This window comes from Melitaea cinxia, chromosome 2 (assembly GCF_905220565.1).
Source record: "Melitaea cinxia chromosome 2, ilMelCinx1.1, whole genome shotgun sequence".
Taxonomy (NCBI): Eukaryota; Metazoa; Arthropoda; class Insecta; order Lepidoptera; family Nymphalidae; genus Melitaea; species Melitaea cinxia.
The window spans coordinates 8,424,337-8,451,731 of record NC_059395.1 but is presented as its reverse complement, the minus strand read 5'-3'; the positions used below and the strand labels follow the sequence as shown (position 1 = coordinate 8,451,731).

The 27,395-nt window shown below is 33.7% G+C and overlaps 2 protein-coding genes and 1 long non-coding RNA gene across 3 annotated transcripts; 1 reads left to right on the top strand and 2 right to left on the bottom strand.

The window, feature by feature from the left end:
* Positions 1-1,456: 1,456 nt before the first annotated feature.
* LOC123659282 (ommochrome-binding protein-like) lies at positions 1,457-2,405 on the bottom strand. Its single transcript, XM_045594530.1, has one exon. It carries the CDS (start codon positions 2,403-2,405, stop codon positions 1,557-1,559), a length of 849 nt encoding a protein of 282 aa, XP_045450486.1. The 3' UTR covers positions 1,457-1,556.
* Positions 2,406-3,964: 1,559 nt separating this feature from the next.
* On the bottom strand, positions 3,965-18,904 carry LOC123663946 (MFS-type transporter SLC18B1-like). The gene is made up of 12 exons (XM_045598586.1): positions 18,714-18,904; positions 17,568-17,751; positions 11,559-11,632; positions 10,394-10,610; positions 9,152-9,242; positions 8,559-8,793; positions 6,812-6,910; positions 6,626-6,721; positions 6,377-6,548; positions 5,143-5,341; positions 4,518-5,065; positions 3,965-4,067 (listed from the first exon to the last, which is right to left on the bottom strand). Exons 1-12 carry the CDS (start codon positions 18,902-18,904, stop codon positions 3,987-3,989), a joined length of 2,187 nt encoding a protein of 728 aa, XP_045454542.1. The 3' UTR covers positions 3,965-3,986.
* LOC123663954 lies at positions 13,520-14,887 on the top strand. Its single transcript, XR_006744727.1, has 3 exons — positions 13,520-13,757; positions 14,286-14,339; positions 14,424-14,887. It is a non-coding gene; the product is annotated as an uncharacterized LOC123663954 (long non-coding RNA).
* Positions 18,905-27,395: the final 8,491 nt, after the last annotated feature.

Below are 27,395 nucleotides of genomic sequence, written 5' to 3'. Positions count from 1 at the left end.
ATAATTAAGATAGAGACTGGGGTAGTACCTAGACCTTACTGAAAACCACAGCTAAATTATACTGTTTTCAAGCAGTATTGTGTACCTGTTGGTAAGAAAGGTGACCAGAGCTCCGGGGGCTGGGGGGATTATCGATAGGATCGGCAACGCGCTTTCGATGCTTCTGGTGTTGCAGGCGTCTATAAGCAACGGTAATCGCTTACCATCAGGTGAGCCGTACGCTTGTTTGCCGACAATCGTTGTTTGTACATCTCTAGTAATGTTATAAAAATCGGTCTAATCGTTTCAGAGAAGTGCGGCCCCAAATATAGAGACATGAGATTTTTTTACATTGTTCAAATTAATAATAAATATTATAAACTAACAAATAAAATTCTAAATCTTATGATTAATTTTACCAATTTGTCGTTTGAACAATATCAAATTACTTGTATATATATATATATAAATTATATTATTAATATAAATACATAAATTTAACTTTGCTCAAATTTGGAAGTACAATTCTAATAAATATAATATTATAAATTATAAAAATAAATAGTTAAGCTATATTTAACAGATAAATTACATTAAACTAAAAAAAAAAAAAAAAAGAAAACCTTAAGTATATATATACACATAATATAATAACTAAAAAATATTATTAAAAGGAGTCCCTTTAGGCAAGGTTCCGAAGATACTGGCAGCGTTCCCCCTTTGAATAGCTAGACTAATTCTTTGTCCGAAGTAGCTGCCAGCTCTTCGGTCTCCTGTGACGTCGACTAACCTTTTTGCTATTTCCTTAAATAGTGTTTTAGCACTAGGACCCCACGGACCAAGGGTCTCGACACCGAATGGGACAAAATCATATTCGGAGCCTAGACCCCTGTATTTGTCTACTTTTGTTTTTTCAGCCGCTTCACAAGCCGCAAAAAAAAATCAAATTATTATTTACGGAGGGATTATTGAAATGACTAATAAATTAGAGAAGTAAGACGAAATACGTATAAATGTACGATACAAATTGATAAAAAAACACTGTATACCGCTTTATAAGGTAGGTACCTGATATTGTGTTAATACTGAACCAGGTTTGTATTAAATACGATTTTTTTTATTATTTGTAAAATTTTTAAACATCTAAAATATTGATTTGCGAAGCGTTTTTCGAATTGTAATAAAATATTTGACGGTCAAGATAATGCTTATTTATTTTTAATCTATTAGACAGAAAGGTAGTATTTGGAATAGGGCTACAATGACATCAACGGGTACTTAGTAAAGATGTAATTTTTTATTTATATTTTTATTATGTTACAACTAATAATATAATCTAATTTGAAAAATTTAATATTTACATTTAAAAAAAATTCTGATTCATATGTTATCAAATGTTAATACAACTATTTTCTATTTTACAAAATCAAAATTACAAAGTGGGATAATTGATTAACATAGCACTACATAAATATTGTTAAATGTCATTTACTGATTAATTTTAAAAATATTAATTGATTTGTTAACATCTTTTGTTACACAGAATTAATAACTGATTTTATTTAAAACAGCGTAGCTTAACAATCCTCTGGCAATAATTTAACTATTTCATGTGGGTCCGAGTAAACAATATTGTTATCATTATCGAACGCTAAACCAAATATATTTTTAACATGTGCAATTTTTTCCAGTGTATCATTTTTTTTATTCACGACGAAAATTCCATTCTGACCACTAAAATGGGGTACACCTTTGTTATCTATTTCGATAGCTCGATATACTTTAGGTCCTTCGTAAAAAATTCGATGATCGGTACTGTTTTTAATCCTGTACAAGCCGGTTTCATTTGTAAAAAACTTATCTTCATCTCCATCAATTGCAAATTGAAATATTTTTTCATGAATGATTTTTTGATGTTCAGGTATTGTTTTGTTTTGACGGTGTTCGTACTTATATAATTTCTGCGAGGGATATGCGATAAAATATAGATGATGTTTGAAGAACATATCCCAAATGTTTTGATGGCTTAAGATTTTTTCTATGACACTATCATTACTTTTAAGATGTTGTTTGTATATTCCATCACTACCGCCGAAATAAACAACGTTATCATTGTTATTGATCGCAATCGCAAATCCGTTTTCTACTTCTTTTAAAACTTTATGTTTTATGTGACCTTTTTCTAGGAATCCAATTTGAAATGAATCTTCATCATCTTTACCGATGTTATAGCTGAAGAAAATTTTATGATTATGATGATCATAAGCCAATTGATAAGGCCTATTCAATCCCATTCCTATAACGACTTTTTTGTGAAATTTATCGCGTACATATATCCCTTCACATTTTTCCTTACCATCGGAGGAAGAATTGGTATCACTTATAGTAACTAGACAAACGAAGCACAAGATTATAATATTCTTCATTATTATTATTTAATATATTCTCGGCTGTTACTTGAACCTTTAAATTTTTGATTCGACCTTTTTTGCAAAATTTGTTTACGAGATTTGCTAACGTTGTTTTCAGTTCCACGATATATCACAATGTGATACATGAACATAAATGAGAGCATGGATCAATTAATTGAGATCGATTCAATGGGCGTCTGTTATTGCATAATTGTTAGATTAAATGTACACGTCATACGTTGGATAATTTTTGTTGTTTCGTATTTGCGACTTATTTTTGTGTAACTAATTTTTTTTCAACGCCTACCAAGTTAGATAGGTATTTTAACTAAATGAATGCTCTATATTCATCAACTTAAGTAATTTATAAAGTACTTAAGTTCAATTGTTAAAATTTAAGAAATACCGTGCCAACATTTGAAAAAATTATCACATTTTTGTTTCGTAGAGACTAAAATAATTAAAGGTAGACCCTGCTACGAGTTTGACAACCAATTGTAAAATTTTCTTTCACCCTACGTAGAGCGTACCAGGGTGGCATAGATCGAAAGAGCTATTTCGTTGCCAGAAAAGGATAGGAAGCACTATCGATTTCTTTCGATATCAAAAGAGCCCTCCCATTTCGAGTTTCCCCACAGCCACGCCCTATTCACCCTCAAAATCCACCCCTCCGGTAAAGAGGTATTTGTAAGTGTGGGTAGATTGCAATAAGTGTTTTATTTAAAGATAATTCGATTTTATTAAAGACAGAGACTTTAATATTAAAGATATATTTATTGATGTACTTTTTTAATACTATCAACAATATACTGAAATTACGACTTAATTTTATAAGCGATTTTTTTTGCGTTTATTCATTATATAAATACATATACATTATATTTATTTATTTTTATATAAAGAAAGTAATTAAAAAAGTATATACACATTGCAAAATGCAAAAACTGGAAACCTGTTTCACTAATGCCTGAGCTGTGCGATTCCAACTATTTTAAGGGTCTGAATATTTTAAAAACAATTGTACCAGGAAATCATAATGGTTTAGCTTAGTTGTTTTATAGTTGTTGATTTCCTAGTACATAAGTCTTCAATAGGTCATAGCCTCGTAGCTTTCCATCGTACTTGAATTTTTCACTTATAATTTTCATGACACGTTACAGAAAAAATGTTTTCTTTGACACCAAAGTTTTGGACAATGGTCAAGCAGTAGACAAGACGACGTCAAGAAATCGTCAACAGAGGTCGAATCCACTAGGGTAGCATGACTGACATAGAGTGTCTTCCTTGGGGGAAAATTACGTACACGAAAAGGGGCACTAGTTAACTCTGTATGTTCCTTTATGTGTGAGCGTTTGAAGTGTTTACTGCTTGCAACTTCTACTATCCTAATGCTCGATGATATTAGAAAAATATTTTTTGATACCACGAGTCTTCGGAATTGTTTCGATGAAGAAAAATGAATTTGTAAATTGAAATTATTCTTTTAATCAATAATTAAAATTAAAATCATTTCCTAAATTAAAATACTTATAGTCTAAAAATCTGTTCCTGCTTATAAAATTAATAACAGACGATTTCATTATTATAATATAATTTCTAGACTTCACAAGCTCCTGATGATGAAAGAGTAACGGTCCCTCTTACGTATGTTACTTCGTCTCTACAATCACAAGCATCCTAAAACAAACAAAACAGCAAATATTTTTGAAATTATACTTATTTCGGCGTGTTCGGCGCGCACACCGTCATGAAGAACCCGATACCCTGAAGTTAGCTAGTCAACGAAGAAGAAGTTAGCAACGTGATGTTAGCTAGCAAAACTTCTTACGTGCGTACATAAGTACACACACACTTTTTAAAACTAACATTAGATTTATTTCGATTTAAAACAATTCTATAAATTTGTATAATTTAGCACGTAATAAAAAAAAATCGAAGAGATTAGATTACATATACATATACAAGATTGTCTTCTTCGGTTCGACGAAGCTAGCCCTGCGGTCACCAACCCACTTGCCAAGCGTGGTGACTATGGTCAAAACCTATGTCCAGCTGTGACTGTGATAGGCTGAAGTGGTGGTGGTGGATACAAGATTGTCTAATAATTAAAAGTTTCATTCAACTTACAAAAATATCATTAAGTGTCGCGCACTCAGGATCTTGTTCATAAAAATGAAGTTTTTGTAAATTATGTTCTATGATTTCATCCGAAGTCTGTTTCTTCTCGTCTAATGAAACTAATTTAGCTACGAGACCCTTGTTATTTCTTTTAATAATAATATTTTCTTTCTTCATCTGCATTGCCACAGGGCCGAAAATTGTTTTTTCTAAATAAGAACAATAACTATCTTCTTTGTTTTGAAATTGACAGTCTTCTATGACATTGTTTACGGCACCATTTTCATTTTCATTTAATTTAATATTTGTATGTACATCACAGTTCACTTCATTATCATTATCGAGATAATTCTGATATAATTCTTCAGTATCAGTTAACGAGTTAGATTTACATTTCTTTGCCATTGATTTTCTTATAGTTACATACATATCTGTCAAATATTGGAACTTTAAAAAATATGCAACCATATCAGCGACACTGGCTGAACCACTTTTTCTATTTCTATTATGTTTCAGACAAACTTTCTTATATGGTGAAGTCTGAACCACATAGTATGCTGTAAAGGAAACAAACAGTGCATTATTTTATCATTCAGATGAACATCAAAAAGCCATCAAAATTTTAAATGTATACCCGTGTTGGATGCACATATGCACGGGGAGATAAGTCGTGAGTTTTCTGATAGTCGGCTTTCTGTTGCACTTTGCGTTTGACAAAAGTGATTACTATTCCATGTTGAATCTGTGTATGGAATTGTGGTCGATTCTGAATCAATAGCATCTATCCACTTCGATGACTCTTGCAAAGAAAAAAATGTGAGCGTCACAATCGCCTGAAATTAAAACAAATATTCTCTCAAAGATATACTTTTATAAGTAAATTTATACCTCATGATCTAGAGGACCCTGTATTTTCCAATATATTAAGGGTTTTTGGGTATGTAAATTGTTAAATGTTGGGTTTTGTAAAAAAAAAATACTAACTACTCTGCTACGAGTAACACTCAATTGTAGAATTTACTTTCACCCTGCGTAGAGTTTACTAGGGTATCATACATCGAAAGCGTTAAGGTTCAGACGACCCTGTATTTTCCAATATATTTAATTCATTACTTCACTTCACTTCAGCCTATCGCAGTCCACTGCTGGACATAGGCCTCCCCAAGTAGCTCATTACTTACCCTTTGGTAAGGATTAATTGAACGTAAAAACAAAATCTAAAGACTAGCTGCGCCCCAGTGCAAATCAATACATACTCTTGTTTGGACAGAAATTACAAATGGTTCACAGGTGTTTCTTATAGTTGGTGCATATATGCGTCCGTCTTAACGATTTATTAATATAAAAAACTATAATTTGGCAAAATAATATTTTCTTTTCTTTACGTATATTCCTATACACGATTTTTTTTTTGTTTAAGTTATGTTGTTTGCAAAAAAAGTTAGCTCCTGAATAGGAGTTTACAATACAGGAAAATTATAGAAAAAATATCATAACTACATTAGCATTATTATCGAGTAAATGTGGAATTATTTTAACGTGCGATGTAATGTATTTAGGGAAGTAAAAACGAAAACTTATTATTACAGCTATAAGTTTTAAAAATATAAAATTGAAATCTTCTAAATCGACACATTGTGAAGTATGAAACTCTATAATACGCATAGGCTGTATTACACTTGGTCGATTTTATTAGCATACTAGTAATATTGGGCTAAAACAAAAAAAAAAAAATCTGATTAAACTAAAGAACTTTGATTTCAGTCATTTTTGCAATTTATAAATTATATCGACATTCAATGTCTTTTTTTTTAAATTTATTAACCCCTTGTGATCGTGATTCTATTTATTCAAAAATTTTACAATACCATCGTGAAGCAAGCAGCAGCGCAAATAGTGGCACAGAGCGGGAAACCATACTGTTGTGCTAGCGCTCCACCTAGTGCAGGACCTAGAACTTCCCCTAAGGAGTAGCAACAAGACCACACACCAGCTACAGCACTGTAGGTAGCAAGAGCTTCAGGACAGCCGCCTTCGTAGCTATAAGATGAAAATAATTGATTCACATATAAAAAAATAATATTAATATTAAGAAATATTTAAATATTTTTACTAACATAGAACTTGTCAATACTCCTTGAAAAGTTGGCAACAATGTTAAAGCCACCGACATTCCTATAATAGATAACGCTAATAGATCTAACCATAAGTCCCTGTAAAAGTAAAATATTTATTAATATTATATATATGCTAGTTACTACATTTTCAAATATTATACATAAAATGTGACCAATGTTACTAACTGTGGAAGGCCAGGAATAAATGGACATGGACCGAGAAGTAGTAATCCGATGGAAGAAAGAAACAAACCCCATACCATCATGCACCAATGATTATGCACTCTGAAAAATAAACATTTAAAAACTGTATTGGTTAATGATGGCTGCTTGAACAAACAGTTCATTTTTTTCATGTATTATATTATTCACGTAATTGCTTTCAATTTAGGTCATTAACGTAGTGTGAACAAAAATGAGGTTGTATTATTAAAATAACATAATCAGTTTAACTTTACTATTATACCTTATATTATAGGTACTAAATTTGTCATTGATGGAACAAGTATGTGTTTTATTAACCGACTTCCAAAAAAGGAGGAGGTTCTCAATTCGACTGTATTTTTTTTATGTATGTTACATCAGAACTTTTGACCGTGTGGACCGATTTCGACAAATGTTTTTTTAATCGAAAGGTGGTGTGTGCCAATTGGTCCCATTTAAATTTATTTGAGATCTAACTACTACTTTTCGAGTTATATATAATAATGCGTTTTTACTTGACGCTTTTTTCGTCGACCTACGTTGTATTATACTGCATAACTTTCTACTGGATGTACCGATTTTAATAATTCTTGTTTTGTTGGAAAGGAGATATCCCTAGTTTAGTACCTTGATAAGGAAACCAGGATCTGATGATGGGATCCCAGAGAAATCGAGAGAAACTCTTGAAAATCCGCAATAACTTTTTATTGGGTGTACCGCTTTTGATAATTCTTTTTTTGTTGGAAAGAAGATATCCCTAGTTTAGTACCATGATAAGGAAACCAGGATCTGATGATGGGATCCCACAGAAATCGAGGGAAACTCTTGAAAATCTGCAATAACTTTTTACTAGGTGTACCGATTTTGATAATTTTTAATTTAATCGAAAGCTGATGTTTGTCTGTTTGTCATGTGGTCACATATAAATTTTATTGAGATCTGGTCACTACTTTTTGAGTAATCTTTGATAACGCGTAGTTACTTGACTATTTTTTCGTCGATCTACGTTGTATTACTCGAAGATGTAATTGAAGTTGGTTTTTTTTCGTTTACGAGCAAACACAATTATTATTTTGTAATTAAGTATGTTTTTAAAAACTAATTGGCGCGTTGGTGCAACAGTCACAGCACTGGTTTGTGGCTGTTGCGCTGGCGGTTGCAGGTTCGATCCCCGCACATGGGAAACATTCGTATTAGCCATATAGATGTTTGCTATGGTCTCGGTGCTTATGCAGTCCTTGTGGGTCTCTCCACCGTGCTTTGGAGAGCACGTTAAACCGTCGGTCCCAGTTGTTATCATGTACACCTGATAGCGATCATTACTCATAATAGGGAATATATCCCCCAACCCGCATTGGAGCAGCGTGGTGGATTAAGCTCCGATTCTTCTTCTACATAGGGAAAGAGGCCTATGACCAGCAGTGGGATATTACAGGCTGAAGCGAAGCGTTACAAATTAACATGGATGGAATTTATCCAGTGTTGTTAACAATTCTTGCTCATGTATTACTAAGTAAGAACAAAATTTAACCAACTACACACTTAAACTACTATCTTAACTATAAAAATAACTTTGTTTCAAAAATAAATTCATGTTCATGTATCGACGAGCAAAATTGGGTAGGTACATATACATATAAAATCATAGTCGTTACAATTAAAATAATGATTTTACAATATAGTTATTACACTAGTGATGTTTTAAATAAAACTCTTTAGGTCCATTTACCTGTCTGCGACCCATCCCCAAATCGGACTAAAGATTCCGTATAAACTGGAAAACAGAAGAAATATAAATCCAATTTGTTTCGTTGATAATTCAAATTGTCTTAAATGAGGCTCAAGTGTCGGATCAAGGAAAGCCCACGTATTTGAGACGATAACAATTACCAAACCAGTGATGATGATTGAAGGAATCTTTAATAATTGTAGAATTGACGCAGTTTTTGAACCAGACACGTATTCTGAAAATATTAATTTATATTAGGTGCCGTACATAAAATAGGTCATGCGGAGTTTTACCTTTTTCGACCCCTCTCCTTTCTTTGTCACCCTAGGTTACATTTTTAGTTCTCCCTAACAAATATTATATCACAAGAGCAAGAACCTTCTCCTATAAATGATTTCGTGATTAAAAATTGCGTACATATTAATAATTATGGATAATCCTTTATAGAAAAAACGGCACCCGCTTGTTTTATTTAGTACTTCTTGCAGTACCTATCTGGCTACATGACAATGTCTCTCTCTTGCATCCTTACAATAACCAATATTTCTATGTATTTTTAAGTGTAACAAAATATACAAATATGGTAAACTTACCATCACAGTCAGTAAGTAGAATAAGATTAATGGGCACTGTCAATACCATTACAATACCCAGGCTATAAAATGGTAGACCAAATCCTCCGATCTATCTGAAACAATAATATCCGAAATTACGGTAACTTTGGAAGTGGTAAAAATTACATTTTTGCTTTTTACTATGATTTATAAATAATTATAGGTCGGGGAAAAAGTCTGTTCGTAATTTCTAAAAAAAAGTTGCAATAAAATGTTCTGGTCGTAATGTTTGTAACTGGCTGGTTTTGATACCATTAGAAAGTGACATTTTGAAAATGAAATTAAAAAGTAAAAAATAGTTTCCCGCCACTTTTCATTTGTTTATCTGACCGTCAAAATGGGTTAATCCAACGAAGAAATTCTGTACATTTTAAAGTTTTACTTAAAAAAGAGAAAAATGCGATTCAAGTGCGAAAATAAATTGTGACGAATATGAAGATAGTGCAGTGTTGGTAAGAGTAGCACGAAATTGGTTTAAGCGTTTTCAGTCAGGATTTTTTTTGTCAAAGATGTATATCGCTCTGGTCGCACAGGAGCGCTAGCACCCAGCAGCTAGCTTACAGATAAACGTGATGACGTTTTTGAAAAAGAGGAGTTAAATCGACATTTGAGTTGTTAGATATAGCTAAATTTTTGAGAATATACCATAAAACAGTTTGGACCATTTGAAAAAGGCTGGTCATACAAAAAAGCTCCCTGATATATAAGTATCCTGTACTCATTTGTGATTCTCTCTTAAGACGTAATGATGTCAAACTATTTTTAAAGAGATTGATCACTGGTGACGAAAAGTGGATCACCTACGATGAGAATGTGCGAAAGGGATCGTAGTCAAGAGTCAGTCAAGCTACACAGACTATCACGAAACCCAGGTTGAATCGCAATAAGGTGATGTTGAGTGTATGGTTGGATTGGAAAGGCATCATTCATTACGCGCTTTTACCGCCGGGCAAAACAATCAGCTGATGAGAAATAATCAAGAAATTGAGAATAAGCTACCAGGATTGATCAAGAGAAAAGGTGTGGTACCTACAAAATGGCGGCAAGCTATCAAACAAATGGTACATATATATTTTATTTAATGTAAATAAACTTTGTTAAATCTTACCTTGAATATCTATATAATTACATTCCAAAAAAGATTACAATACCATATAATATACACATAAAAATGCAAAGAATTTAGTTCAAGCAAGACAAAACATTTAGTACAATCCATACCGAATACAATAATCCTCCGATCGCTGGACCCACGGACATACCGAGGCCGACAAAAGTTTCCAGGATTCCTAAAACTGATCCAATGGTGTCTGGAAAAGCATTCACTACGAAAACATAACTGGCAGTCGAATAGGCGCTAGCGCCCAACGCTTCCATACCTCGCACCACGAAGCACATCACGGCGAAAGTAGATGAATCTTCTATTAACACCAATGTTCTACAATTAAATAACTACGTCTATTATAGTGATAAACAATTAAATAAAGCATTTTATAACCGTAATTTCATAAAACTTGATATTAATTATATTTACATAGCTTATTAATAACGTTTATTATTTTAAGAGAATACTTGTAAAATTATTCAAGTGCAATACTTCTGTACCCAAAATTGTAATGAGTATGTGTTTTAGTATAATATGCTTCTGCTTCAGCCTGTAATATCCCACTACTGGGCATAGGCCTTTTTCCCCATGTAGGAGAAGGATCAGAGCTTAATCCATCACGCCGTTCCAATGGCGGTTAGCGTATATATCCCTATTATGAGTAACGATCGTTATCAGGTGTGCATGATAATAACCGGGACCGACGGTTTAGCGTGCTCTCTGAGGCACGGTGAGGTGATCCACAAGGACTGCACAAACACCCAGACCACGGCAAATATATACCAAAACTTTATTTAAAACTTAGTGACAGATAAGCTTAGGTATGTTATGGTTTGAGATTCGCATCCTTAGCGGCACCGTCAGCGTAATCAAGTACCCCCAAAAAGTATTGATTGGCATAGGGTTATTTTTTATCCATGGTGTAAAGACATTCACAGTGACATTTTAATCTCAAACCAGTGACATTTCTCCTTCGTGTCTTTTCTATCCCACGTGACATTGGCGAAATCGACAGTGCCCCCTGGCACAACTGAAAGCCATTAAGCCCAAGAAGAAGAAGACGTAAATTATTGTTTACGCTATAATTTAGTGAGCATTTTAAAAATAAGGGACCATTCTTCTCTCTGTATCGAACAAAGGTAGACATCACTTAGATTAGTTGTAGAATTTAGTTTACGTTTAGTTTCTATAAAACTTTAAAACTATTTTAATTTTATTTTAATTCTAAGTCGTCCGACGAGGACTTCCGTAATTCATATTATAATCTAATAGTTAACTCACCCAAATAGAACATTACAAGAGCCCGCGATAAACATACCAGCTATAAACATAAACTTTGCTCCTATTTTTGGAAGCTGTAAATAAATATTATTATTAATAATGTTTTTTTATTTTATTTTTTAGTTTCGATTAATTAATTAATTAAAATTTTGTTTTAATTAGGTTAGATAACATACAATATTTGATAAATGATATCTCATTTTTTGTACTAACATAGTTTCGATATTAATATTTAAATAAAATAGGAAAGAATTGATTTTTTGTTTATCTGTAATGGACCAATTTTGAAAATTCTTTGACCAGTTGAATACTACGTTAAAACTAAGAATGATATGGGCTCTTAATTCGAGAAAACGGAGCACAAAAACAACACGAAGTAAAAAATTGTGATATATTTTAATAAATATCGCTTCAGCCTGAAATATACCACTGCTGGGCATAGTCCTCATTCCCTGTGTAGGAGAAGGATCAGAGTTTAATCCACCACGCTGCTCCAATGCGGGTCGGCGGATATATTCCCCACTATGAGTAACGATCGCTATCAGGTGTACATGATAACAACCGGGACCGACGGCTTAACGTTCTCTCTGAGGCACGGTGGGGAGACCCACAAGGACTACACAATTTTAATAAATATAAATAGCTATATTTTAATAATCTAGACTGAGTCATTTCTAAATGACGATTAAAAATATTACTTTTTGTTGGTTATTTTGACAGGAACGAGGAATAGTAATAAAGCTTTTATCTTTTAAACACTTTTTCTTTATTTTTATATTCTTCATTTACATATTTACCACTTACAAATCTTACCTTTACTATTATTATTACAAAACTGCCATAGACAAAAAAGACATCCTAAATTCATAGAGTGATAATAACATGAATAAACTTTTGGAAGTGGAACATTGTCCTTTTCTCAACACTCTCCCTCAATGTTACAATCTTCCAAACCCAACAAAGTAACAAACTTTCTAAAATGATGAGTGGTTAGAGGCTTTGTCATTAAATCTGCTAACTGATTATTTGTAGAAATATAAATTACCTTAATGAGTCCCTGTTCTACCTTTTCCTTAATAAAATTGTATTTTATATCAATATGTTTGAGACGTTTCTGATCAGGATTATTAACAGTCTTTATAGTGCTCTGATTATCTTCAAAAATAGTTACATGTTTCAAGTTAACATCTACATCTTTAAGTAATTTCATTAACCAGCAAGACTCTACACAACTTTCACACAAAGCAACTAACTCAGCCTCAGTAGTACTTAATGTCACAATATTTTGTTTTTTAGACTTCCAAGAAATAGTATTACCATAAAGTTTAAAAACATAACCACTAGTAGACTTTCTGTCCATGCTTCTAGCAAAATCAGAATCAGCATATCCTACTAGAGTATTATTATTATTAACATTACAATTGGTATAAGTTAACTGATAATTAACTGTTTGTTTTATGTATCTAAGAACTCGCTTTAAAGCTTTTACAAGTTTTACACTAGGTTTTCCTTGAAATCTGCTTAAGTATGAAACAGCTGTAGCTAAATCAGGTCTAGTGCTAACCATACAATACATTAAAGATCCTATGAGTGATCTACAATAGTTTTCTAACGTCATGTCTAGGTCAGTGTTTATGTCTAGTTGTAAATTAGGATCCATAGGTGTATCCATGCCCTTACAATCTTGCATACCATATTTCTTTAAAACATTTTGTAAATACTTAGTTTGATTCAGATAGATCTGTCCATTTTGTTTTAATATAGAAATTCCCAAATAAGTTAAATTATTACTTCCCATATCTTTCATTCTAAATTTTTCTGACAAATATCTTTTTATTTTTTCGATTTCTTTATTGTTAGGTCCAAAAATTAACAAATCATCAACATATATTAATAAGTATATATCTTTCTTATAATATAAACAATAATCATTATTAGATCTTTCAAAACCATAAGTAGTTATAACTTCGTTAAATTTCTCATACCAATATTTAGGAGATTTCTTTAATCCGTATAGTGACTTATTTAGTTTTAATACATGACCATCTGGTATATTTAATCCCTGAGGGGGCTTTAAGTATACATCTTCATCTATCCTACCATAAAGAAAAGCTCCTTTGACATCCATTTGATGAATATTATAGTCTCTGTGTGCTGCTACTGACAACAACACTCTCAATGTTTGCAGTTTCAAAACCGGTGAGTAAATGTTTTCTAAATTTTCTTTTTGCTGGAATCCTCTTACTACCAACCTTGCTTTACATATTTCCTTGTCTCCAATATCTTTTCTAGTAAATATCCACTTGGTATCTATTAACTTATTATTCTCTGGTTTAGGTACTATCTTCCATGTTTCACTCTCTTGTAGGACTTTCATTTCTTCTGATATAGCATTTTCCCATTGCTGTTTATCTTCTCTGTTCTGTATCTCTTCAAAATGTTGTGGTGCGTCAGAATGAATCGTAAGTAAAGCATATAATATATCTCCTGTATCTTCATTATCATCTAACTGGTAATCTGTTTGCCATTTAGGTTTTCTAATATTTCTTCTAGGTCTCTCCCTGCTTGCTAGCTCCTTTTCAACCTGTCGGTTTTCTAATTTTTGCACAGCATCTTCATAAACTTCTGTGTTTTCTTCACTACATGACTCTTTATTCTGTTTCTCTTGTGTGTTATCTTCTGTATTCTTCTCTGTTATTCTCTTACCTTCTTCTTTTTTCTTTTCAGGTGATTTTTTTCTTTCTTCGGGTGCTTCATCTTTTTCTTCTACATCTTGGTAAGGTAAGTAAATTCTTGGTACGTATTTTTCTTTAGGTTTTTCATCGAATATCACATTTCTTGCATGTACTTCCTTTTGTGTTTCAGGATCGAAGAGTATGTAACCTGCTGGAGCATATCCAATCATAATCATCTTACGTCCAGTGTTATCAAGCTTCTGTCTGCACTCTTTTGGTACATAATTATATGCTAAACTTCCAAATACTCTCATGTTTGACACATTCGGTTTTCTTCCTTCCCAGAGTTCACTTGCAGTATGGTACCTGTCTGCTGATGGACTTCGGTTACTAACATATGCTGAGTACAATACAGCATCTCCCCAAAACTCTTTTCCTAAAGTTGAATCTAATAAAATTGTTCTGGTCTTTTCCAACAACGTTCTATTCATTCTCTCTGCTACCCCATTCATTTCTGGATTATATGGGACCGTGTACTCCAATTTAATTCCTTTGTAATAACAAAAATCTTGAAATTCTTTATTTACATATTCCTTACCGTTATCTGATCTAAGTTTTAAGATGTTCCTATTAAAATGGTTTGTAACATAATAATAATATTGTTTGAATTTACTAAAAACTTCACTTTTATTATTTAATAGGTATATCATTACAAAATGAGTATAATCATCAATAAAGGTTATAAAATAGCGATATCCATTTCTTGTTGGTGGGTTAATTGGCCCACACACATCTGTATGCACTAATTCTAAAGGCCTGGATGCCCTATGACCCTCTCTATTAAATGGTTGTCTTGTCATTTTACCTGTCACACACTGTTCACACAATGTATCATAATTATTTGTTTTTAAGTCTCCTAATCCATTTACCATGTTATTTTGTTTTAATAAACTTAAATTTTTAATTCCTAAATGTCCAAAGCGCCTATGCCACAAGTTAACATCATCAATATTAGTGTAGTCACATTCTAGTTTATCTATTAACAATTTGACTGTATAAAGTGAACCTTCTTGATTTCCTATCATGGTAAGATCATTATAGTTGTATACTCTAATCTTACCTTTGTAAAATTCTACTCTAAAGCCATGGTTTTCTATTTTAGATACTGACAATAGGTTCTTTCTTAAATCAGGGACATAATAAACATTTTTAATAGTAAAATAAGACTCTTTTCTACCAACAAAACATTTTACATTAATATTACCTATGCCAATTGCTTGTAACATGATACCATTTTTAGCTGCTGCAATTATTTTTGGTTTACTTAATTGTATGTAATCTATAAAGAAACTTTTATTATTAGTTAAGTGATCAGAGCAACCTGAGTCTACACACCATGTAGTGTAGTTACTTTCATTTACATTCACCTCACTAATACACAGCGGTGCCTCCTCTTCTTCAAATGTTGACAGGAATGTGTGATGGTTCTTTTCATGGTAGTGTCCCCTATATTGTCCTCGTCCTCTGCCATGTCCACGTCCTCTGCCATATCCACGTCCTCTGCCTGCATTCAAGTATTGTCCTTCTTGACCTTTTTGTCCGCATCCTGCATTACCTCCTGGGGCTGGTCCGTAACGTCCTCTTCCTCTATTATGGCATTGAAACTTCTTATGACCCGGCAAACCACAGTTGTAGCACAGGAAAGCATTGTTGACATCTGTTGTCGCCTCTGATTTTGTTTTCTTTCTTTTCTCCTCTTCCCCCAGCAATCTCTCTTTGACAAAGTTGACACTAAGATCAGTCATAGTTTCCAAAGTTGTTATTATTACTTCATAAGATTTCGGCATACTAAGTAAGATGTAATTCACCTTTTCTTCCTCTGACAGGGTGGATCCTCCGTTTTTGAGTTGTGTAAACAATTCCTCCATTTGTGTAAAGTGTGATTGCAATTTTTCATTTTCATTAAACTTAATTTCCATTAATTGTCTTCTTATAAAAATTTTACTTCTGGTATTTTTCTTCATGAAGTTTTCTTCTAATATCTTAAGCATCCCATATGCCGTTTTCTCGTCTTTTATATATTCAATATGACTGTCTGCGATGGAGCTTACTAAAATGCTTACTGCTCTTGTTTCCTTTTTTATGTTTTCTGTTTTGATCGCAAAATTCTCACTTTCTATAGCATCTAAGCATTCCTGCTCTCTTAATATAGTTTTCAATCTGTATTTCCACGTATCGAAATTTTCTCCTTCAAATTGTTTCATGTTAAACTCATATTGTCCTGACGCCATTTTGTTCTTTCACGTTGTGTTCGACGATATTTTTCTTTTTATAGATTGCCGGAAACTGCAGAGAACCACGCTCTGCTACCACTGTTGGTTATTTTGACAGGAACGAGGAATAGTAATAAAGCTTTTATCTTTTAAACACTTTTTCTTTATTTTTATATTCTTCATTTACATATTTACCACTTACAAATCTTACCTTTACTATTATTATTACAAAACTGCCATAGACAAAAAAGACATCCTAAATTCATAGAGTGATAATAACATGAATAAACTTTTGGAAGTGGAACATTGTCCTTTTCTCAACACTTTTTGAATTGACCAGTTTATAAATATCTTTAACACCATTTAACATTCAACGAGACTCAATGAGCCAGCAAGTCTCATATAATTTCTACCTAGTAATTTACCAGTAAAAAAGTTTTCTAAATATACATTGTGGAATATTTAAAGGCATCATTACTACGTATGAGTTACCTCGTAGATTTTCCAAACTTTTTTTGTGTAATTTAGTACTAGCTTCTGCACACGACTTCGTCCGCGTGTAACTTTTAAAGGGGAACAATTCTGTCATACCTATATGATTTTTGCGAAAGTTTAACAGTTTACGCAGCGCACGCAGCGGAAGTTCTCAAAAGCAAAAAAAAAAAAACCGATTTCGAAACATTATTCATTGGTGCTCCGTTCCTAATGGTCTCAGCGTAATGATATATAGCCTATAGCCTTCCTTGATAAATGAGCTATCTAAAAATGAAAGAATTTTTCAAATCGGACCGGTAACTCTTGAGATTAGCGCGTTCAAACAAACAAACAAAGGAACAAACTCTTTAGCTTTACAATATTAGTATAGATGTGAATGTAAGTTTGTTTGTTACGCTTTCGAGCGAAAACTACTTAACCGATCACCTTGAAACTTTGTAAACATATTCTTGGAGGTTCATAGTCATTTAACCGTTACGATAAATAAAGTAACTTTTCTAAATACTTACATATTTACCAAAAAACGGTGAAGTCAAAAACATGACAATAGCATAGAAGCTAAAGACGATACCACACATTGTTTCGGACAGACCCTTCTCTGCAGCCTCCCGGGGGAAAAATGGAGCCATGATACTCATAGAACAGAAGCTCATGAAGTCGACCAATGCAAGAGAAGCCAGTGTCAGTCGTTGATGACGAGAGAGATGTCGAACCGCTCCCGGACGTAATTTAGCTTGTGTGCGCACTAATCTGAAATAAAACATATATTTTTAGGTCTGGTTAAACTGTCGTTAATAGACAATTGAATAGACAGATGAGTGTTGACCGATTTGTATTAACGTGGTAGACAATAACTACGTTTCAGAAATTTGGTCAAAAATAAGTAAGTTAACTGATTTTAGTTTTTCTTCAATAAACATTGATTTGTAAAATTGAAATGAAACCGTTTTATCAACTTTTTTTTTTAAATTCGCACTATGACACGTATATTAACTGACTGAAATAATTTGACTGCATCAAATGAAGGAATCATATTTTCTGATGTATTTGGATGTCGGTATAGTATTTAAATTTTACTTCTTGAAGATTTTTTTCTTAATAATTTGTGTATTTTTTTTTTAATTTGTTGATGTACAAGTAAACGTCAAAATTCATAAAAATTATAAAAAAATTAATTAAAAATCCCTCTCAGCTTCCGTCCACCTCACCCAATCACACTTATCGTAACGCTGTCGTCACTCATTTTCCAGCTTACTCTCAAAGTCAAGCGTGCGTAAAGTAGTGTTACTTCAACAAGGTGTAACTAAATAATAACTAATGAGTGAATGGAAACAAGTGTTTTATTGTAATAAAATACTTTTTTAAATGTTTTTGATTGTTTTGAATATTTATTATGCTGTTTACATTATTAGGTACCATTGAATAGTTTACAAGTGAAATTTGACATCTTATCTATTATCAATTATATATTGATAATTTTCCAGTTAACAATACCTATTATAGGTATATACGTACGTTTAACCACGTGGTTAAAGATTTTATAAATCATTTAATGTTATCAAAATAGGTATGTACCTAGTTTCAAATCATTAAAATTTTGTCGTTTTAGTTAATTCGAAATTAAGTTATAAAGGATTAAGTTATTCATACATTATTGTTACAAATGGTTAAAATTTTATTCAGCTCCATTAATAAGTTGCTACAGACTGTACCTTTCTCTTAATATTCGGATTTCGGAGGGAAGATCGTGAGGCGGGCCACCTGACCACGAATGTATCCTTCTTAATCTTCTAGATTCTGGTAGCGAACAACGACCACCCCACGTGGCCGCCAATTCATCTGTTACAGTCGATGTTTTGATCATTTTACTATCAAATACTATCGTTTCCGATGAAGACGCCATCGCTTCATTAAGATTTCCTTCACTCTTGCTACAAATACCAACGGAACCACGCAAAAGGTACGCACTTTTGTCCTTGTTTTCACTGTCTCTGTCCATTTTAACACAAATAGGTTTCTATGGTCCTAAAGTTCTTAAATAAATTGTCGTTATCGGCGTGTCAATACAGCACGTACCGAGCGGCGACTGCAATGATTGTGCACCTACCTCGCATATCAATAATTTATCAGTACGTTATCTACGCTATGTAAATAAAAACTTCCGAAAGGAAAGGGTCACTTGATTTTTAAGTTCATTATAACATAATATTATATCTATTTTTGATAACTTAATGGAAGCTTAGATCTAAGATCTATAAATTATATTTCTCGGTATGGTAATATTACCCATTTACATATAGAAACAAATCTTCTATGGCATGCAATTTTATTATTTAATCATTTCAATAATATTTGTATCTTTATTAAGTTGTCCCTGAAGATTTCACGTTTCTAAGAGAATATTTATAGAAAACGGTTCTAGTTTTCACCTTAACACCTGACAACAATATGTTTTTCTTTGCATGACGGGCAAACTATTGTAGTTTTTGTAGTGTTGTTGTTCGTACCGTAAGCTCTAAATTGTTCATACTTATCATTAAATAAAAAAATTCCATCGCATGACTCATTTTTACTTCTCGCGCAGACATGGAATGTTACAGACACTTTGTTAGATAATCCAGAGGTAGATTTAAGGGTGGCTTGTCAATTAAAGGTTTCTTGCATAGAAATTAAAAAATATATCAAATTGTGACTGCCACAATTTTTTTTGATCTATACAGATCTATTTCGAGATTTTAATAATACTTGCTCATACAACCATTTCTTTCAGTTGTTCTTGTACGAGTATGTCTATAATGAACACTTCACACTCAATAATAATATAAGCATCCTACGAATATCAGACCGTGTTCTTTCGATCTTCCGCAAGCGTTTTCTGGGCATCTAAAAGCAAAAACATAAAAAAATATATGTCACAACCGTACCTACTACATTTGTCACAACCGTACCCAACGCATACTTCTGAAAACAATAAAACACCATGAGTAACCTAAATTATCTACGTAAAAAGTAATCATTTGTAATTAACTACTAATATTCAATTTAGAACAAAAAAATTTTTGCTATAATATATATGTATACCAATAAAAATAAATATTAAAAGAGTCTGAACAAAAAAACTTACTTTGGGTTGTTGAAAAGCACGGGCACTGGCTAACGCAATACTGGGAAACATATGTAGAAATGCATAGCGCTTCTTTTTTCTCTTACACTCTTCCCCGCATTCCATATGGTTTCGCGGTTATAACGACTGTCACTACCGCACCCTTTTTTTAACGTGGGGAAAATCCTTCATGGACACCCTCCGGCGAGGGGGCACCGGAGGGGAGTCAGACTCTTACTGAATAAAAACCATCCACGTGTGAGCAGACCTCCGCCTATGTGAGGCGAGATGGGGTCGCGTTAGCATGCACCACCTTGCCCGGGCCGGCCCGAATTAAAACATCCGGGCCCCGGCACCCAGAGAGGGGCGGCACCCACAAGACCACCCCTCCTGACGACGCGTGGGATCTCAAGCCAGCCGTTCGGGAGGGAAGGGACGCTCAACCGGATCAGTCTACCATCTGCAGAATGGGGACACATGTCCAGGAGCGTCCACCGGACTGCACCGACAACCGAGCTAAAGGGACAAGGGAGCCAGCACAGCCCGGCTCTCACGCGACTGGTCTGCCGGATTGCACCAGCAACCGAGCAAGCTCCAGGGAGCCAGTACAACCCGGCCAGCACACCGCGCCTTAGCGCAGGGCGGGCAAGCCAAACCCCCCGGACCCACCCATCCTGTCTCTCCTGGCTAGGTAAATGCCACACCTCCAACGCCGGATCATATCGAGCAACTGAGCAAGCTCTAGGGAGCCCAGCGCGACCCAGCAACCACCCCACGGGTCCACCGGACTGCACCGACAACCAAGCTAAAAACTCCAGGGAGTGAGCACAGCCTGGCACTCACACATCAGGTCTGCCGGATTGCACCAGCAACCGAGCATAGCTCCAGGGAGCCAGTACTACCCGGCCGGCACACCGCGCTTTCGCGCTACAGGGCGGGCGACCGAACCACCCGCCTCGTCCGTCCGCCGGTTTTAGTCCACGGGGGTTCAGGACCTAAGACCCCTACCACTCGCTGGAACCAGGCGAGTGCCGTTCCCCCATCCGCCACCTAAGGGGGACGCATCCAGTAGGAGATACGGCAACTCACGCCCTTGGGGCCTAAGTCCAAGACCTAAGTCTGGGCCTAGGCCCCAAGGGCCTGAGGTCACTACCGTACCCTGGCACAACCGTACCCAGTCTACCCTACATCAAAATTTCCTCATTTCAAGTTCCCATTTATTTCTTATTAATTTTTTGATCGAACATATCAATGACTTTATTTATGAGTACATAACTTGTTAATTTATTTATTTTTTGTAATAACTTTATCAAATACTTCACTGAATATTTTATTCTTTCATTGCCCTCGGTCTCAGACTTCTCAATCCGTCTCGGGGAAAAACGATTCCACTTCAGCCTAACACAGTCCACTGCTGGATATAGGCCTCCACAAGTTCGCGCCAAAAATGGCGTGAACTCGTGTGTGTTGCCTATAGTCACCACGCTGGGCAGGCGGGTTGGTGACCGCAGGGCTGGCTTTGTCGCACTGAAGACGTTGCTGCCCGTCTTCGGCTTGTGTATTTCAAAGCCAGCAGTTGGATGGTTATCCCGCCATCGGTCGGCATTTTAAGTTCCAAGGTGGTTAACTGTCTTATCTCTTAGTCACCTCTTATGACACCCACGGGAAGAGAGCGGGTGGCTATATTCTTACTGCCGTAACCACGTAAGAAAACCGATTACCGATCTACTAATATTTTAAAGAGTTCGCGTTAGTAATAATTACCTTTGCAACTGCCTGGTCAAATTGAAAAATGCATATAGCCATATTTTAGGTAAATTTTGTTTGTTGACGAAAGCTATAAATTATGTTGCGTCTCACAAGAGCAAAGACCAATAACCATGAAAGGCTATCAATCTGGTAAGAGTTTAATAAAGTAAATTCGTGTAGTCACTACCGCCTAGTTAATTACACCATTAAAATACTAGGAAGACGATTGTAAAAGAAATATATATTTGTAGATTTTTTATTTCTATATCTACCATACAATCCTGTGAAGGTTTTACCTAAGGTACCTGGGTCGAATATGGCCAGCCGGAAATTATGGCCACATGCCATTATTTAAAAAACTAAACTTTGTAATAACTTCAAAGTGATCATAACTTAACGCTAATTCCGAATGTATCAGAACAGCGTATTTGTCACCCCTCTCGCGCACTCGCTGGTCGCCCAGCGTCCATTATTGTGAAACATACTGTTGTAGTTATAAAAACATGAAGTAAATATTGTCTTGTATTTCGTTACTTTTCTGATAAAAATCGTTGCTACTCACATTAAAATATTGTGTGACGATTGTAATTTAATATTTCTTTGTTTATTGGAACGAAGTTCCTTACGGCAGGCTTGACATTTGGCTGGGCGAGCGAACTGAAAAAAATGTGATACTAAAACCGTAAGAAAAATATATAACGGAAGTGACGTAATATCAGTCACACGACTGTATAATATGACGTTTGTAAAACTAAAATATTACTAGTTAAATTTTTTTTAATTATCTATGTAATTTTATACTGTAGACAAAAATAAATAAAGCCATATGTTTTTTATTTCACTTAATAGTTTGAATTATTATTATTATTATTTTGTTTGATTTATTTTATTTTACGGTAATTGTTATTTTCTAAAATACTAAATTTCCTAAATACTTTTATGTAAACATTTTTGAATAGTTACGGGTTTCTGTAAAGAGCTCACTATAGACGGCGCCACGGTTCGCTTAAACCGAAAATTAAAAATTATCATATCGAAAATTTCGCTCGAGCGGGTGCATCGTTCCATAGCTTAATTGGCTAGAGCGCCGACACGGCAAGTCGGAGACGCGGGTTCGAACCCCGCTGGAGCGGTCAATTTTTGATATGATATTCAAAAATGTTTAGAATTCCTAATGTGGGTAACACAAAAATAAAAATCTTAGATATTAAAAATAGCACGGTGTCGTCTCCTGTCAAAGATTTTCATTGTAATATGAAACTTTGAATAGTTACGGGTTTCAGTAAAGAGCTCACTATAGACGGCGCCACGGTTCGCTTAAACCGAAAATTAAAAATTATCATATCGAAAATTTCGCTCGAGCGGGTGCATCGTTCCATAGCTTAATTGGCTAGAGCGCCGACACGGCAAGTCGGAGACGCGGGTTCAAACCCCGCTGGAGCGGTCAATTTTTGATATGATATTCAAAAATGTTTAGAATTCCTAATGTGGGTAACACAAAAATAAAAATCTTAGATACTTTTATGTACTTAATTAAAAACCAAACAACAAAATTAAAAAAAAAAAATCAAGAACTAGAAAATATATATAAAATTCAACATTTTTTTTTCAAATTCTGTTGCTTCTATACTATCCGAAGGAACTTCGTTCCTACCTGGTGTCCCATGACACCACATAATTTTTATCAAAACATTCCGTGTTTTTTATTTAATAATATAAAAGCAAAAAAAATTCATGACTTTCATTTCATATGGCCATGGTGCTGTGTGGCTACGGCACTAAAGAATTTAGCCACCCCCTCTCTTCCCGTAGGTGTCGTAAGAGGCGACTAAGGGATAACAAGGTTCCACAACCATCTTGGAACTTAAGAAGCCGACCGATGGCGGAATAGCCATCCAACTGCTGGCTTTGGAATACACAGGCCGAAGACGGGCAGCAGCGTCTTTGGTGCGACAAAGCCAGTACTGCGGTCATCAACCCGCCTGCCCAGCGTGGTGACTATGGGCAAAACACATGAGTTCACGTTATTTTTGACGTAAACTTGTGGAGGCCTATGTCGAGCAGTGGACTGTATAGGCTGTAATGATGATTTCATATGGCCAGGGTTTGGCCATATTTACAGAAACGTTTGTTCCACAACATTTAATGAGTCATATTCATATTTTTGTGAAATTTTAAAAACTCCGGAGAAAATGTTAAGACTAAAAACTACACTGAAACAGGAGATAACAAAATCGATGTTTACAGAGAATAATAATTGTGTTTGCTCGCAAACGAAAAAAAAAACCGACTTCAAAAACATTGACGAGTAATACAACGTAGATCGACGAAAAAATTACTCAAAAAGTAGTTATCAGATCTCAATAAAATTTATATGTGACCACATGATAAACAGCAGCTTTCGATTAAATTAAAAAGTATCAAAATCGGTACAATCAATCAAAAGTTATTGCAGATTTTCGACAGTTTCCCTCGATTTCTTTAGGATTCCATCATCAGATCCTGGTTTCCTTATCATGGTACCAAACTATCTAACTATATGGGATATCTACTTTCCAACAAAAAAGAATTATCAAAATCGGTACATCCAGTAGAAAGTTATGCGGTATAATACAACGTAGGTCGACGAAAAAAGCGTCAAGTAAAAACGCATTATTAGATATAACTCGAAAAGTACTTGTTAGATCTCAAATAAATTTAAATGGGACCAAATAACACATACCACCTTTCGATTAAAAAAAAATTGTTCGATTAAAAAAGTAACAAACATTAAAAAAAAATACAGTCGAATTGAGATCCTCATCCTTTTTTGGAAATCGGTTAAAAACGTATGTCCACGAAGACTGCTTTGGGTTAACAAAAGCACATACTGACAAATTTGTATGAACTCGTTTATCTATGAAGGATCTCAAATGTTACGTTTTCTTTTTTAATTTTTTGTTGATTTTCTATCTTATTGTTTGAATATCATTGTTGAAATTTTCAAATTTACATTACTAGTTAAATATTTAAATAGTTCTTTCTTTGTAATGAATGTCGTCCAAAGAATACCTTTTAAATAAACACAATTAAAATATAATATCCAATTTTAGTAGTGAATAGTGGTTTTTAAACAAGTAAATACACACAACAAATATTTTCACATATGTGGGCATATTGACCTACCCCGTCGGAAATATGGCCAATATCTATTTTTTTTAAACTGTTTAAAATACTATTTATCGTTTTATAATCTTTGTATTTTTTTGCCTTAATTATATTTATTATTATATTAATTATTATGAACAAATGCTAAAACTGGCTTTTTTTAGCTTTGTTATTATAAAAAAAAGGATAACAAACCTTAAGGTGGCCATATTCGACCCAGGTACCTTACATGATAAACGACATTTCTTTTGTCTTTTTTCTTGTAGGTATAATGCAGACATATTATAAGTACACCTACAAATATTGTTTTTATTTGATCATTAGTGTAAATAACTTATCATATCACAAACCATAAATAAAGTCTGGTATAAACGGATTGTGTGGAATAAAAAACAAACATTAAACCGATAAGGGACTATTTAGTTCGTAATGCGTTAGTCCGTGTCCTATTACAAGTAAGTGCGTTTATAGGAATACTATCACGCAACGTTGTTATGTTCACGTTTCATTTAAATACTATTTGTTTTAATTAAAGTAGGCACAGTAGCAAACGTCTTGCTCAAATTCTGGAACAGCCCGACTGAAGAAGTATAATTACAGAATATCATAGACGAATGTGATATCATAGTCTGCTTTCAAGTAGTGTTGTTTCCCTGTGGTGCTAGCCAGAGCTCCTGGCGATGTAATTATTTTGGTTGGGGTAGGGTCATCAACGCGCGTTTGCTGTAGGTATTCCAAGTGTCGCAGGTATTTATAGGCTACACTAAACAAATACAATTAAATTGAGAACCTCCTTCTTTTTTTTGAAGTTGGCAAAAATTAGCTGAACGGCCGTTCTCGAGTTTTCCGTTTAGCAACTGATTTAGCGATTCATTTTTATTTAAAAATATTACAAATCGATTAGGAAAATATATGTAATAAAACTACTCAGATAACAAATAAGTAATGATCGATTATTACATACATTATATTTTGAACCGGAAATCTAGAACGGTCGAATTAAAAATAAAAATCGATCTAGGTACCTATAGTGTTATCAATCTATACTACTTAATATAATATATATAATATTATAAAGAGGTATAGTTTCTAACTTTGTTTGTTTGTAGGGGGTAATCTTCGCAAATACTGATCCGATCATAAAAATTCTTTCACTACCTAAGTGCTATGCTAGTGCTATAGGCTATATTTTATTGTATATATTTTATTGAACAAAAAATTAAGGGCAAAATAATAGTATATGTAAATCAAGTCGGAGCAATGCAAGCGAGATGAAAACTTTACTATATATTAGCATCACAAAAACAAATAATTAACGCCCAACGAAGTGGGTACGGGTTGGCTAGTCTGTTGATAAATAGCTGTATCTGTTTTGAGAGCTTTCTGGAATATATTTATATTATATACATATTCTATAATTAGGATTTTAATAATAATTGCTATAATATTATCCTGGTCGAAATTTCTGGGGCGATAGAAGTTTCCTTTATCAAATATTATAGCGTTTTCGACTCTACCTAGGAGCTCTGGTCACCTTAGTCACCAACAGGACCATAACTCTGCTTGAGATAAGATAATTAAGTATCATTTAGTTGTGATCTTCTGTAAGGTTGAGGTACTTAGTATAGTTATGTAGAGGAAGGTACTTACAATAGTTATGTGAAGAGTCAGCTAATGATAAATGTTTCTAAGGCCACATAGATGTTTGTTCAGGGTTGGGCGTTTGTATACTATTATTGTTTTGGGATTCAGGATTTCATTCTTCTTAGTTTCCAGTTTCTAAAGTATTTTAAAAAATAAAGCTAAGACTTGTTAACTTATTTGCGCTAATATCAAGACCATATTATAATAATATTCATATGATCGTCTAAAAATCTTTATATATCAGTCAATTTTTAATGCAGTTTTATGACTACTTATACGTAACGCTATGACACATAAGAAGAGAATTTAATAGAAATACGAGTTATAAAAATATAAGAAAAAAAATAAAAGCATTTTTTTTTACTTTTATTCAGCCAATATAACTTCCACTGTCACTTACATACTAATAACAACATTGTTCATAGTATCATGTACACGTTTTAATCCAGCTTATACATAAGTATTTAAAATTATTTCATTTTAGTATTAAGTCGTGGTAAAAAACACAAGTACAATATTTATATATTTTTAATTTTAGTAAGTCTGCGAAAAACAAATAACTGTTAATCAACTTCATATAAAATAATACACATAAATATAACAATATAAAGTGTTATAATTTAGAAAAAAAAACTTATTGCTTCAAAATGATTTAAAGTTTTTGGGTGTATTACTATTTAAGCAAAAGAAAAAATTAACTTACCGCCTAAAATCATTTCAAAGTATTATTTGAGTCACTCGCTTTTCGAAT

Coding starts and splice junctions, on each gene's coding strand:
- LOC123663946 (XM_045598586.1), bottom strand. CDS start 18,904: ATGGCGTCTTCATCGGAAACGATAGTATTTGATAGTAAAATGATCAAA. Junction 10,611..11,558: donor TCTTGTAATGTTCTATTTGG/GTGAGTTAACTA, acceptor ATTTAATTGTAG/AACATTGGTGTTAATAGAAG. Junction 9,243..10,393: donor TCGGAGGATTATTGTATTCG/GTATGGATTGTA, acceptor TGTTTCAGATAG/ATCGGAGGATTTGGTCTACC.
- LOC123659282 (XM_045594530.1), bottom strand. CDS start 2,405: ATGAAGAATATTATAATCTTGTGCTTCGTTTGTCTAGTTACTATAAGT.